The sequence below is a fragment of the Schistocerca nitens genome, chromosome 2, assembly GCF_023898315.1.
Source record: "Schistocerca nitens isolate TAMUIC-IGC-003100 chromosome 2, iqSchNite1.1, whole genome shotgun sequence".
Classification (NCBI taxonomy): domain Eukaryota; kingdom Metazoa; phylum Arthropoda; class Insecta; order Orthoptera; family Acrididae; genus Schistocerca; species Schistocerca nitens.
The window spans coordinates 526,501,791-526,517,790 of NC_064615.1; the positions used below are offsets into that span (position 1 = coordinate 526,501,791).

Genomic DNA, 16,000 nt, shown 5'->3' on the forward strand with positions numbered 1-16,000 from the left:
CTGAAGGTCTCGCTGTATGGTAGTACAATATGCAATGTGTTGTTTCCATAACAAATAAAAACGGTGGAAATGATGCTTATGTTATTCTTTATTTCAAAATTCTGTACAGGTTCCTAAACTCTTGGAACCGAGGTGATGCAAAACTTTTTTTGATGTGTGTAGATTCAAACAACTTACAGGAATCTAGCCGCCTGTATTTCGAGCTTCGCAAATCCAGTAATTTCCAAGGTAGAAACGCTGAGAATTATGAGGCCGAATAGCTGAAATATCTACGAGAAAACGAGCAGGTTTCAATGCAGCCGACAGCAGGGCAACTACATCTGTCTGTTCATAAAACTGGTCATTCAGTAAAGCTCAAGTGGCGGTGATCACATGTTGATGCAGATACGTTAATTCAGCACCAACATTAATTAACCGTAAGGAATCAGACAAAGAAAGGCCAGTCAAGGCAGAGGCCACATCAAAACTTATTAAAATATCAGCCATTTTAAAGTAATCCCTCTAATCGCTACACAGTATGTCGGAGCACTAATGTTACTAATGTTACTGATAGTGAGCCCAAGTGGTACTCCCTCTTTGTGGACCTTCGAGCGGCCATATAATCTACGTTTACAATAAGAATGAAGGCTCCTGATTGTGTATTGTGACGACGAGCTTTTCGTCAGAAGACTGAAAATATTCCACTCAATACTTTGCGTCGGGTGAGCACTGTACGCCGGATCAGATATCACGATTATGGAGATCTACATCCTGCTGTTGGATTAGTATTATTTAAGGCGCGATTGAGATTAAATTGTGAGTGAACCTGTAGATAGAAATGGTTCTTTTTGGTGAAATTCTGCTTGGTATCCTGCTCTCCCTCACCATACAACAGAAAGACAGACCAATGCTACCTCACCTGTTGACAGTCAACTCTCATTATCGGTGACGCTGACTTTGATCGTTTATTTTTTCTGTGGTGGTCCTAGTGTTTACTGTGTGTGTGCATTGTCTTTCAGCCTGTGCATTGCATGTCGAGGTTTGAAGTTCCATTGCACCGCACTCTGTCGTTGCATTTATGCCTCGAGAATTACAGTGTGTCCACCAGTCAAAATATCGCCTGCATTCCCGTAAGTTATTTGTACGTCTTATACACCACCGTAAGAAACTCAAGTTTCAGTCTGTGTATAATTTTCACCTCAATTCTTTTAAAGAAGTTACTGTCATAATATTAAATTTGATATTATTTGTGGCTAGTAAGATGGAATGACTTGGGGAAAAAATGTAGTGATTACTCAGTGAGCACCGTACAGGAAAACAATTTGTACTATAATAAACGTTGAATAACCATAATACAGGAAGTTGTGAATTGATTTCTGGGTTCCATTTGCAGCCAACACGCTGTCAGCTGAAATGTATAACGAGAATTGTCAGTCCTAGCGTTCAAACTCTATAGCTTATTCATTTCATTCTGTATAACATAAAAAGAATACAGAAAGAGACTCAGTCTGCGTCTGGGTCAACATTCATCAACGACTGTCTTGTCTAGTACTTGACGTTAGTTTAAATGTATATTAATATCGTTTGGCAGGAGAGAAATTTCCGTGACGTTCGAATACAGAATTGATAGTATGGAGCTTGACTCAATCACGTCCACTAAAACGCTGGGCGCAACAATGCGAAACAACATAAAATGAAATGAACACATAAGGTCAGTTTTAATCAAGGACACTGCCCGACCTCGGGTTACTAAGAGACTTCTGGAAAGATACAGCTGAGTTTTGGAGCAGACAGCGAACAAAACGATGGTGTAACTGTTTATTGAATCAAGTTCGATTCCAGTGGGAAGTAGCTGTGCCCAGCAACTGTATTTATTTCAAGTAGTAAAGAATAGAGCTTTCAGTACCAGATAATGTTCAATGCATACCTAAATTTCGGTCACTGTGTAGCCGTCTTCAATGCAGTAACCGTGAGTAGAAACATTAAAACCACATACACGCACATAGACCCATCTGGGCTGTTCCTGTGGAATGCTGAATTTACACTCTGTTGCAAACGCTGTTCCTCCAAACTTCTTCAAAAGTGTTTCGTAAAAAGACTGCCTTCTTAGTTCCAAAGTTTTCCGCCTGAGTTCAACATTTGATGCTAGTAGCCACATTTGGAATATGTGCATGTATATGGTTTTAATGTTTTAACGTACATTTACTACATTGAAGATGGCTACACAGTGACCCAAATCAAGATATCTCATAAATATTATTTGCGACTGAATATTGTACCCTTTACTACTTGAGATTGTTGAATACGGCCGTGTGGAGTGTCTGGGATTTTCTCATATCTATCGCCCCTCCCAGCGATTGGATTTAACACGTACACGCCTGCGCCGAAAACTTTGTCTCTCGCTGTGGGGCGACGAGGGTATTCATGTTTACTTTCATGTTTACTTTCCTGCTTTTCGAGGTGGGATAGCGGTCTTAGTGAAACGCTCTGAGCTACTCTTTTAGTGTATTTCCCTTCTATTTTTAAATTCCATTCTATTAAAATAAGGACAGTATTTATAAAATAATTATACATTACATTGATCACGAATATGTGAGTCTAATTTGTTCAGAAAGATCTCTTGTTGAAAGGTGATTCAAAATTATATTCACAGTTTTTTATGTTTAAAATATATCTGTTTGAAAAAAGTCTGACTCCTTTCTGGTCTTCTTTTCTCCGGCAGTAAATTGTCACAGACATGTCAGATACATTATATCATTTCAAAATGTACTTAACACTGGTTATAAAACCAAAATCGTGATAGTGTAAAACAAACGAGCTTTTTTCAGTCAAATGGTGGTAATTTCTTCCAAAACTTTCTATATGACTGCCGTCCTCCGCGAAGCAAAACCGTATTCGCAGCTGTTACTTGCACCTGGATTATAGGTAATAAGTTATGCGTTAGTGTATTGCTGGTACCATAATTCGCAGGGTCGGGCCTGAATGGGTTAAGAAGGTTCAAATGGCTCTGAGCACTATCGGACTTAACAGCTGTGGTCATCAGTCCCCTAGAACTTAGAACTACTTAAACCTAACTAACCTAAGGACATCACACACATCCATGCCCGAGGCAGGATTCGAACCTGCGAGCGTAGCAGTCGCACGGTTCCGGACTGCGCGCTTAGAACCACGAGACCACCGCGGCCGGCGGTTAAGAAGGCATCCAAGCCATTCAGAGGCATGTTATCGAATTTCGGAGCGAGAACGTAAGGAAACCGCTGCATGACTTCAGATAGAAAACTGTGGAGTTCAGAAGACAGTCTTTTTGCGAAACGCTGTTGAGGAAGAATGGAGAAACAGTCTTTGCGACAGAGTGCAAAACAAGCCTACTGTCACCTACATTCATCTCGCACAAGTACAGTAACGGTAAAATAAGAAAAATTAGGGCTCATACAAAAGTATACATTCAATTAATATATCTTTATTACATTTCTTAGTGGAACAGGAAAAGACACAAATGGTACGAAGTACTCGCCGACCTTCAATGCTCAGTGTCTAGCGGATTACGTATTTCGGTGTATAATTACATTTTTGTGTTATTCGGTTTCCGCTGCTATGTGTCCATTTCCTCTGTATTTCAATCGCTGGAACTGCTTACAGCCGTTAATGCACATTATTCCATAGCAATTTTTTTCTTTCATACGGGCACAAGAACTCATCTTGAATGATCTTTCAACAAGAGATCTTTTTGAACAAATTAGACTCACATATTCGTGATCAATGTAATGTAAGTACTCGCCGACCTTCACTGCTCAGTGTCTCACGGAGTACGTATTTCGGTGTATAATTACATTTTTGTGTTATTCGGTTTCCTCTGTATTTCAATCGCTGGAACTGCTTACAGCCGTTAATGCACATTATTCCATAGCAATTTTTTTCTTTCATACGGGCACAAGAACTCATCTTGAATAATCTTTCAACAAGAGATCTTTTTGAACAAATTAGACTCACATATTCGTGATCAATGTAATGTAAGTACTCGCCGACCTTCACTGCTCAGTGTCTCACGGAGTACGTATTTCGGTGTATAATTACATTTTTGTGTTATTCGGTTTCCTCTGTATTTCAATCGCTGGAACTGCTTACAGCCGTTAATGCACATTATTCCATAGCAATTTTTTTCTTTCATACGGGCACAAGAACTCATCTTGAATAATCTTTCAACAAGAGATCTTTTTGAACAAATTAGACTCACATATTCGTGATCAATGTAATGTAAGTACTCGCCGACCTTCACTGCTCAGTGTCTCACGGAGTACGTATTTCGGTGTATAATTACATTTTTGTGTTATTCGGTTTCCTCTGTATTTCAATCGCTGGAACTGCTTACAGCCGTTAATGCACATTATTCCATAGCAATTTTTTTCTTTCATACGGGCACAAGAACTCATCTTGAATAATCTTTCAACAAGAGATCTTTTTGAACAAATTAGACTCACATATTCGTGATCAATGTAATGTAAGTACTCGCCGACCTTCACTGCTCAGTGTCTCACGGAGTACGTATTTCGGTGTATAATTACATTTTTGTGTTATTCGGTTTCCTCTGTATTTCAATCGCTGGAACTGCTTACAGCCGTTAATGCACATTATTCCATAGCAATTTTTTTCTTTCATACGGGCACAAGAACTCATCTTGAATGACCTTTCAACAAGAGATCTTTTTGAACAAATTAGACTCACATATTCGTGATCAATGTAATGTAAGTACTCGCCGACCTTCACTGCTCAGTGTCTCACGGAGTACGTATTTCGGTGTATAATTACATTTTTGTGTTATTCGGTTTCCTCTGTATTTCAATCGCTGGAACTGCTTACAGCCGTTAATGCACATTATTCCATAGCAATTTTTTTCTTTCATACGGGCACAAGAACTCATCTTGAATGATCTTTCAACAAGAGATCTTTTTGAACAAATTAGACTCACATATTCGTGATCAATGTAATGTAAGTACTCGCCGACCTTCACTGCTCAGTGTCTCACGGAGTACGTATTTCGGTGTATAATTACATTTTTGTGTTATTCGGTTTCCTCTGTATTTCAATCGCTGGAACTGCTTACAGCCGTTAATGCACATTATTCCATAGCAATTTTTTTCTTTCATACGGGCACAAGAACTCATCTTGAATGACCTTTCAACAAGAGATCTTTTTGAACAAATTAGACTCACATATTCGTGATCAATGTAATGTAAGTACTCGCCGACCTTCACTGCTCAGTGTCTCACGGAGTACGTATTTCGGTGTATAATTACATTTTTGTGTTATTCGGTTTCCTCTGTATTTCAATCGCTGGAACTGCTTACAGCCGTTAATGCACATTATTCCATAGCAATTTTTTTCTTTCATACGGGCACAAGAACTCATCTTGAATAATCTTTCAACAAGTGATCTTTTTGAACAAATTAGACTCACATATTCGTGATCAATGTAATGTAAGTACTCGCCGACCTTCACTGCTCAGTGTCTCACGGAGTACGTATTTCGGTGTATAATTACATTTTTGTGTTATTCGGTTTCCTCTGTATTTCAATCGCTGGAACTGCTTACAGCCGTTAATGCACATTATTCCATAGCAATTTTTTTCTTTCATACGGGCACAAGAACTCATCTTGAATAATCTTTCAACAAGAGATCTTTTTGAACAAATTAGACTCACATATTCGTGATCAATGTAATGTAAGTACTCGCCGACCTTCACTGCTCAGTGTCTCACGGAGTACGTATTTCGGTGTATAATTACATTTTTGTGTTATTCGGTTTCCTCTGTATTTCAATCGCTGGAACTGCTTACAGCCGTTAATGCACATTATTCCATAGCAATTTTTTTCTTTCATACGGGCACAAGAACTCATCTTGAATAATCTTTCAACAAGAGATCTTTTTGAACAAATTAGACTCACATATTCGTGATCAATGTAATGTAAGTACTCGCCGACCTTCACTGCTCAGTGTCTCACGGAGTACGTATTTCGGTGTATAATTACATTTTTGTGTTATTCGGTTTCCTCTGTATTTCAATCGCTGGAACTGCTTACAGCCGTTAATGCACATTATTCCATAGCAATTTTTTTCTTTCATACGGGCACAAGAACTCATCTTGAATAATCTTTCAACAAGAGATCTTTTTGAACAAATTAGACTCACTGATTCGTGATCAATGTAATGTAAGTACTCGCCGACCTTCACTGCTCAGTGTCTCACGGAGTACGTATTTCGGTGTATAATTACATTTTTGTGTTATTCGGTTTCCTCTGTATTTCAATCGCTGGAACTGCTTACAGCCGTTAATGCACATTATTCCATAGCAATTTTTTTCTTTCATATGGGCACAAGAACTCATCTTGAATGATCTTTCAACAAGAGATCTTTTTGAACAAATTAGACTCACATATTCGTGATCAATGTAATGTAAGTACTCGCCGACCTTCACTGCTCAGTGTCTCACGGAGTACGTATTTCGGTGTATAATTACATTTTTGTGTTATTCGGTTTCCTCTGTATTTCAATCGCTGGAACTGCTTACAGCCGTTAATGCACATTATTCCATAGCAATTTTTTTCTTTCATACGGGCACAAGAACTCATCTTGAATGATCTTTCAACAAGAGATCTTTTTGAACAAATTAGACTCACATATTCGTGATCAATGTAATGTAAGTACTCGCCGACCTTCACTGCTCAGTGTCTCACGGAGTACGTATTTCGGTGTATAATTACATTTTTGTGTTATTCGGTTTCCTCTGTATTTCAATCGCTGGAACTGCTTACAGCCGTTAATGCACATTATTCCATAGCAATTTTTTTCTTTCATACGGGCACAAGAACTCATCTTGAATGATCTTTCAACAAGAGATCTTTTTGAACAAATTAGACTCACATATTCGTGATCAATGTAATGTAAGTACTCGCCGACCTTCACTGCTCAGTGTCTCACGGAGTACGTATTTCGGTGTATAATTACATTTTTGTGTTATTCGGTTTCCTCTGTATTTCAATCGCTGGAACTGCTTACAGCCGTTAATGCACATTATTCCATAGCAATTTTTTTCTTTCATACGGGCACAAGAACTCATCTTGAATGATTTTTCAACAAGAGATCTTTTTGAACAAATTAGACTCACATATTCGTGATCAATGTAATGTAAGTACTCGCCGACCTTCACTGCTCAGTGTCTCACGGAGTACGTATTTCGGTGTATAATTACATTTTTGTGTTATTCGGTTTCCTCTGTATTTCAATCGCTGGAACTGCTTACAGCCGTTAATGCACATTATTCCATAGCAATTTTTTTCTTTCATACGGGCACAAGAACTCATCTTGAATGATCTTTCAACAAGAGATCTTTTTGAACAAATTAGACTCACATATTCGTGATCAATGTAATGTAAGTACTCGCCGACCTTCACTGCTCAGTATCTCACGGAGAACGGTTTTCGGTGTATAATTACATTTTTGTGTTATTCGGTTTCCTCTGTATTTCAATCGCTGGAACTGCTTACAGCCGTTAATGCACATTATTCCATAGCAATTTTTTTCTTTCATACGGGCACAAGAACTCATCTTGAATAATCTTTCAACAAGAGATCTTTTTGAACAAATTAGACTCACTGATTCGTGATCAATGTAATGTAAGTACTCGCCGACCTTCACTGCTCAGTGTCTCACGGAGTACGTATTTCGGTGTATAATTACATTTTTGTGTTATTCGGTTTCCTCTGTATTTCAATCGCTGGAACTGCTTACAGCCGTTAATGCACATTATTCCATAGCAATTTTTTTCTTTCATATGGGCACAAGAACTCATCTTGAATGATCTTTCAACAAGAGATCTTTTTGAACAAATTAGACTCACATATTCGTGATCAATGTAATGTAAGTACTCGCCGACCTTCACTGCTCAGTGTCTCACGGAGTACGTATTTCGGTGTATAATTACATTTTTGTGTTATTCGGTTTCCTCTGTATTTCAATCGCTGGAACTGCTTACAGCCGTTAATGCACATTATTCCATAGCAATTTTTTTCTTTCATACGGGCACAAGAACTCATCTTTTTGAGTGCCCTATGTTATGTTGTGAGGCTGTTGGTGCTAATAACAGTCGTATCTTTCTCTAGTCTCTTTACTGCAAAACGGAGCTGCCAAACGTAGAATTGTTTAGGAACTACTCAGCTGACATACTTATCAAAATGGAGCTACGAAACTTAGAGTTGTGTGTCACCCAGTCATCAGCTTTTCAATTGTACTATTTTTTTCATTGGTATTGAGCCTGTCCCTTTTTTTTTCAGGCTCCAGAACCAGCAGAGCAATGGTCTGGCATTCTTAATGCAATGAAAGAAGGTCACATAGCTCCGCAACGTGACTTCATCACGAAGCAGTACGGGGGAGATGAAGATTGCTTATATGTAAATGTATACACCCCAAAGGTAAGTCTTGTGTTTCTCACACGCCAATGTTCTAAATTAGACTATGCTAAGCAGAACTGTACGTCGTGTGATGTTACCAATTTCTTTTCCCTTAAATGAGAGAATCTACGTTGATTAAAAGTACATTTGGGACATAGATGCATCCAAATCGCTATAGTGAATAGAGAAACTGGAAGTGATCAGGACGTTATTACCGAGAATAAGTCGCCAGCAGGTGTATTCTGATATGTCGTCTCGGATTCTCTGATCGTACTCGTAAGATGTTAACTCAGTTTCAGGTGGAGACAACTAACGCCATAAGTCACTCGTAGAACTTTCCTTCAAAGCTTACATCCCCGTTCGGCAATGTAGATTTCAGGTTTCCGCTTTCTACGGAAATCGCTAAAATGTTCTTGTAAAGGCACGGCCGATTCCCGCAGTTCGAAATTGTGCTCCGTCTGTAGCGACCGCGTCGTAAGTAGGACGCCAAACCGTTTTCCATCTTTTCCCTCTTCCTCCAGTAGTGGAGCATTGCTATCATGGAATTTTCATCAATCATGTGCTGTTAGATGGAAGCTAACTGCTTGACTATATTCTGAATGTAGCGGTTACCTCTGAACTGCTACTTCAGTTCCACTGGAGGTTTAGAACTTTGCCTCGCAAATACATCGGAAAAGTCCCATTGATACAGGGATCTAGTACCGGTTTTGATGATGCCTGAGGTCCGTGGTTCGGTAGACCTGCGTCACACTCGAGTGGTTTTGTCGATCTGCGTCACACTCGAAAAAACTATCATTTTGTATCAGCTGAAGTCTTCATGTATCGGAACACTCTTTCTCATCTCACTCACATTCCAGTAAAAATGTTTGTCCATTCAAAGGACGCACTGGTTCCTGGGGTAACAGAATTTTCTACGTTCGACTTTCTCTTGTCTTACTGGCACACAGTTAACTTGAGAACTTTGAGCAACACGACAGCCATAATGTGCGCGTGAAATGAATACATCTTTATGGGAACTGGAAAGCTCTCTCTTTGCTCTCTGTGTCAGTTACGTGACACTGAGCAGAATGCCGATGAGTGGACCGTTGTGTTTTTCGTTTATAATGCCACAAAAATTTAAACTTCTTCAAGCTTATCTGTCTAATATCTTCTACTGCATCTGACTAAGACTCAATATTGTATCCCAGACTGAATATTGTAACTAAGACTGAAATGTTTCAAAGCGACGGAGAAAATGTAGCCATCAAAATACATATCAATAAGGCACCCTAAAATGCACAAAAATCAATAACATGAATCGCTACCGAAATACCTTACTATTCTTTAACCAAAAGCGTAAACCCTATAAATGATTCTGGCTGCATAGAAACAGCACATACAATCAGTCCCAATATTTTGGATCTAGCTTCAATTGAAAGTTCTATAAGCAGCACGGGTAATAAGAGGGTAATTTGCTGGTTACCATTAATCTTGCTCCTAGGCTGAAGGAATACAAATGCTGAGATGTAGCCTGAAACAAGTGATCGTGAGATGGACTAGCTTGGACCTAGCCCCGTGGATTCAAAGATTCTCTTCTTTCAGCCAGAAGATTCTCTGTATTATGAGCTTCCCGCGCGAGCATCTAAATACAATTTCGGATTTGCCTGTGGAAATAGTGACTTAATTTTGAAGCAGTATGCCCGCATTGGTACAGCATGTGATAATCAACTGCTTGACATATTGAATTTAGTAGTGATTACTAGATCAAAGAAACGTAACAACGACGGTTTTGTTTTTACAGTCCAGGCTAAAATCAAATTCCGCTTAGATCAGTGGACACATTTTTATCACACATCGCATGTACTGCACATCAGCGTAAAATCATTTGTGAAAAAAGGTCATTTCTTGATGAAACAAACCTCATAAAGTCTATTTTCGTTTCATGAAGTATATACATTAAAAAATTATTTAACTGACGTAAAATACAAGTAACGATTTAATCAGAGAACCCTTCCTATTAAACAAGTGAGAAAAGATTTCACTTTCTTAGCGTTAATCAACTGAAATCATATGAAACTCCCTTAAGGAATTAGAAATTCGTATGCAGTATGAAAGAGCAACCCTTTCCCTAAAAACTAGACCTCATTAACTACAACTCGGTGAAAAGGACTACTTAGTGATTACTATGTGCCACACGGCACGTAAAACATCAGATTTACAGTGATAAATTACTCTAAAAAATGTTCGAGTACATCAAATATTTCAGTGATACAATCTTTTAATCATTTGCGAGGTATATGGTCGTGTTACGGCCAACTGATGGCACTGGAAATCACATAACACAACAATGTAAGTAGGTCCAGTCGTTTGGTTGAAACGCTAGTTCACTAAATGTGACGAAATCACCAGTAATTAAATAATGCAGTGCAAAGCATTTATATAATGAATAAGAAAGGTAACAAAATAATTAACTAGAAAGCTGATGGCTACATGGCTGAGAACTTGAGCCATCTAAGAAAAGACTCTAGTTATTAATTTTATGAATCGGTTAACATAACGTGATTTAAATAACTTTTCTGAGAATTGGTCTGTAATGGTAAAAGAAGTGAGAAGTTAATTCACCTCTGTCGCGCAGATTTAGCTGGGCGTAGCGAATATCATCTAGTTACAGCGGAATAGTGGCAGCGCGACCATCCAAGGCCGCGGGTCCTTCAGAAGTGTCCGAACTGAAAACTCCTTTGTTCGCTACTAACGATTAGAATTTCTGTATCTGAGGAGGCAAAGATAACCTACTTATCCTTTAGTAGCAGACTTTGTACAGTTCGACGATTTCTCTTTTTTTATGACATAGAGTTAATGTAACATCTTCGACGAACACAACAACCGTAATGCTCGCGAGAACTGGAGAGTACTCCTCTCGTGATGTCGTTTAGCCGTGTGATATTGTATACAATTATGAAAATAGACGGAGTTAATAACTATAAAAAATTCTGATTATATGCTGTTATTGATTCAGTCCCTCAAGGCAGAAAACTTTCAAAACGTCAGATTTGCACAAAACAAACAAGTGTCAAGCTGAAAGAAATAATAACGTCCTTTCTATTTACGAACATCCGAAAAGATGCAAGGACCACACGATTATCTGGATGTTTTTATCAACTGGTGATTCACCCGTGGAAACTGCAAATCAGTAAGTTTATTTAATTTCTCTCTTTGACTTTGATCAACCACATCCTTGTTTTGCTTCAGGCTAACTATGAACCATATCAAGGTAGCTATTTATTTCTCTTTTCTTTCATCCTCCTCCTAAAATCTTACATTTTCTCACAACTAGCTTACTCTCTCCTGATCATTTGACTCTGCCAGTTTTTGTGTTAGTTTTACCTTCCCCAAAACCCTTACATTTCTTGACTCGCAGTCTGAATATGCCTCTATTGAGTACGTTTTCCTGTCCAATCTTCATTTCTTCTAAGTCTTCTTTGGTCCTTTTTTGTCTGCTGTCCTGCTTGGGAGTGTGAGTTGATAAAAAATTTCGTGGCAGTTTAAATCTGTGTGCCAGGCCAGCAATCGAAAATGGACCTTCACCATTCGCGGACAGTTGTTCCAATAGAACCACCCAAGGTCGACTTACGATCCATTCAAGCCTTTTTAGTTCTTCCCGTACATCAACTCCTAAATTCTAAACTTCGTTGATGTCTTACGGGACTGGCACTGCTGGAAGAACGGATACTGTGGAGACATGAGTAAACCGCAGTCTAAAGGTCTCTTTCTAGAACGAATTTTCACTCTGCCGCGGGGTGTTCGTTGATTAAAACGGTGGCAGATCAAACCCGTGTGCAGGTCACGAATCGAACCTGTGATCCTGGCCTTTCGCAGGCAAATGCTTTACCAAGTGAGCTACTCAAGCACGACCCATGCCCCTTCATCACAGCTTTACTTCCATCTAGTTCTGTCTTCTGAATACTTGCCAGCAAAAGGCAAACGTCCACAGTACTGTTTCTCGCCCACCACATAGGTTTAATTTGCCACGAAGTTTCATATGTAAGTGTTCTTTGTTAATTTGTCGTACTTCCTTCTCCATAGATGTTCAAAGAATATGACACAGCCATTTCTTGATCCCAGCAGTTTAGCAGGAGCAGAATGTGTACATTTCAATATTTGGTGTCAAAAGCCAAATGCCCTCTACGTTCTTGATTGGACCTAACCTTTATTCACGGTTCATTTTCTTTTTAGTATCTCGTAACGCCATTTGCAACTAGATGGTAGTAGTGCTTCCGACCCATAGAGGACTTCAGATTTTAGAATTATGTTACAGTGGTTACATCTAACAAATTTAGAAAAACATTTTTATTGTAACGATTTCTCGCGTTCGTGTATGCTCTTTTCATTTTTTCACTTCTGGTTTTAACAGTGGTTTTTTCATTTTTTACCTATGTTTTTACCTACATACCTAAAGTTTTATACTTCATTGTTGTTACCATACAACGTTTTTAAAATTCTTGGTGTTACTTTCATTGGTCAGATGGCCAGTCTTTTCAAAAGATATTTGTATATCTGCCGTTTCAGCTGCCTTCTTCAAGAGTTCTAGCCTTTTGTTTGCACTCTGTAAGTTTCCATCTATTATTAAGAGATCGGTTGCGAAGTCCAAAGCATTTATTGCTTCTTGCGATCCATCCAGATTTACGTTGGTATTAATTTTTCATTTTTCTTCATGTTTTCCATTCTCTTAAGACATTCAATTGAAAAAAGGGTTCGGAGACCGTCTTCTCGTCTAACGCCTGACACAATCTGAAAGGGACTAGAAGTTTCCCCACGAAATTTACCTACTGTTTCTGTAAAAGATCTTTCGTACCTTTAAAAATGGAGACGGTCTATAGATTCGCAAACCTTTTTAAAAATCAACAGATATTTAGCACTGTCTTTTATTTGATAATTAAGGTTTAGGATTTACTCAGAAGGGAATCTGATACTACTAAATCCAGGATTATGCACTTCAATTTGTTTATCTAATTTAGAATTAATTTTATGACAGAACAGTTTTCCATGAGATTTTGAATTCTAAATGTAGTAATGAAATACCACTTTAATTATCTACACTGGCTTCTACGTTTCTGCTATGAGATCATCTTCACCTGGGGCTATGTTGTCCTTTTATTGTTTAATGTCATTTTAATCATGTAGCTGTTGCTTGGTGGTTTCTGTGTATCTTAACAGTTCTGAGACATCCACTGACTGTTGTTTTAAAAGTCTGAAGAACATCTTTCTCTCTCACTCTCTCTCTCTCTCTCTCTCTCTCTCTCTCTCTCTCTCTCTCTCTCTTCAGCGGTATGTATATTACTATGGCAGTTTATCTGGCAGACTAACCCATATTTCTTGATAGATCATTAGAGATAACTAAAACTATAAAATGGAATATTTTTCGTTAAGGAACAAACTAAAATTATTTTGCAAGAGAAAAGTAACACCTATTCGTATTCGTAAGATAAGTGCAGTGATCTGGTAACTGGGGAAGAATGGCTCCAAATGTCCAAAATACTATTAACAACACGGAGTGTCGTTTGAAAAAAAAAAACGTTCGAATACTTACTGCAGCGCTCGGAAATTATTACTCGAAGTTAATTATAATATCACATAAATTTTTATTAAAGTCACGAGGGTATAGCTGCCGAGCTTTTTCCTTCCCTTTCGTAAAATTTCAAACTGTCTAAGATATCACAGAGGACTGAAGTTGTGAAAAAAGGACTGTTACAGATTAACGATGTCCTCAGAGTAAGAGCACACACGCTAATTCGGGAGGGAAGGACACAGTTCCTCTTAAGCTATTAGGAAAACGTCAGAAAGCGTAAATCATTTTGGCAAACAGCTGTCATTCCGATTGAGGGCCCATTGACTTAACACGGTGCCATGATGCTCGGTATGAGGCTACGAGGAGAAGCCAGTATACATATTCTTTTTTATATGCCTATGTGGTAAACTATCTTCTTGTTTTCAGGAAATTGTATTTGCAGCCAATTTCACTCATTAAAATTTAAATTAATGTATTATTCACGGGAATGATTTTGGAATACATAGCGTCCGCTAGAACAAGAAACGTTTATAGGTCTTGTTCTTTGGGAATAATTCGCAGTTTCAGTATTCTTGTGTCTGATATAAAAAAGGTACTATATTCTGGGGTTTTCTTTCAGATTCCTACAAATGTCGATAAACAACTGGTTCCTGTTATGGTGTGGATTCACGGGGGAGGATATTCTGTGGGCAGTGGAAACTCTGACCTCCACGGACCTGAGTACTTGCTTGAGAATGATGTCGTAATTGTCACTTTCAATTACCGCCTTGGTGTCCTAGGTAAGTGGTACAGTGCCGAGGACATGTACAACGTACCATTCGATTCAGGCGTTCAGCTGAAAATTACTTTAGCGGAATATTTATTTACAGTAACATTGACGATAACATGGAGCTTTTTTGATAAAATCTATTTTACTTACTTCTCAACTAAATATTTCTGTTGGTGTTGCACTGACACTCAGTAAGTCACAAAACATAGGTCTTACCGAACGAAAGCGAAACACAATAACGAAACGTGGAACAATTACATGTTAGAATGATATGTAGCTCCAAAGCAGTATTAACAATGACAAGAATAGTGCACACGAATTTTACAAATGTCGATAATGGTAAAGTGTTGCCCATGGTTGGTAGTTTGGAAAAGTTATATCATTAGCTTGCAATTATATAAGAAACCGAGGAAATCGCAATTATGGCTGACAATTTTTTTAATTATCTTTCTTTACTTCAGTCACATTTAACTTACGTTTCCACTTCCGTGACATTTACAATGACACATCTTAGTGATTATAATACATCAGACAAATAACATAAGGAGTATGGCACCTAAAACGGACAATTGAGGCAATTATAAGAAAATCACACGTAGCAGGAGATTGGCTTGTGTATCTAGACTGCACTTTAAATATGATGACTAAACAATATAAGGGAGAATGACTAGTATGAGCAACGAGCCAATTCTTATATTTAACGAATACACGATATAGGGAGATGAGCCTCGAAGTTTTAAGTTCTGAGGCTCCCCACCTGCCTAAGGTACTGGTTACAGAAAACGTCATTCACCGAAACATACAAAGTTACAATACACATACATCACATACAACTGTGTCAAGATATAGCAACACAAATAGTGCAAGGGATTTTCCCTACGTAAGTTCGTAAAAGATGTAATAATTAGTACCATTTCATAGACAGTAGAATTAAAAACACAGACTCACTCATGATGTACGCTGTTCAGCCGGAATATTATGACCACCGACCTGCTATCGCTATAAGCCCGTCCAGGCGATAGCAGCGTCATCTGGCGAAGAATGACTGCTAGTCAGACACACGCACGGTGCAGCGAGAGTGCTGTCCGCATGTACGAGGGCTATTCCGAAAGTAAGGTCCGATCGGTCACGAAATGGAAACGACTATGAAAATCCGATAAAGCTTTGCACAGATGTGTTGGGTAGTGTCTCTAGTATAACCCCAGTTAGCATCACGTCGCTCTTCTCATTTCTGAGCTCGCAGTGAGTGCGTAAAGATGTCTA

At 38.5% G+C, this 16,000-nt stretch overlaps 1 protein-coding gene across 1 annotated transcript in view; it reads left to right on the forward strand.

Annotated features, from left to right (window-relative positions):
• The window catches only part of LOC126234480 (juvenile hormone esterase-like), a 113,232-nt gene that overhangs the window by 31,486 nt on the left and 65,746 nt on the right, over positions 1–16,000 (forward strand). Inside the window, exons 2-3 of the mRNA XM_049943171.1 lie at positions 8,307–8,444; positions 14,588–14,747. Coding sequence (XP_049799128.1) covers positions 8,307–8,444; positions 14,588–14,747 — 298 coding nt within the window. The remainder of the gene's footprint in view (positions 1–8,306; positions 8,445–14,587; positions 14,748–16,000) is intronic.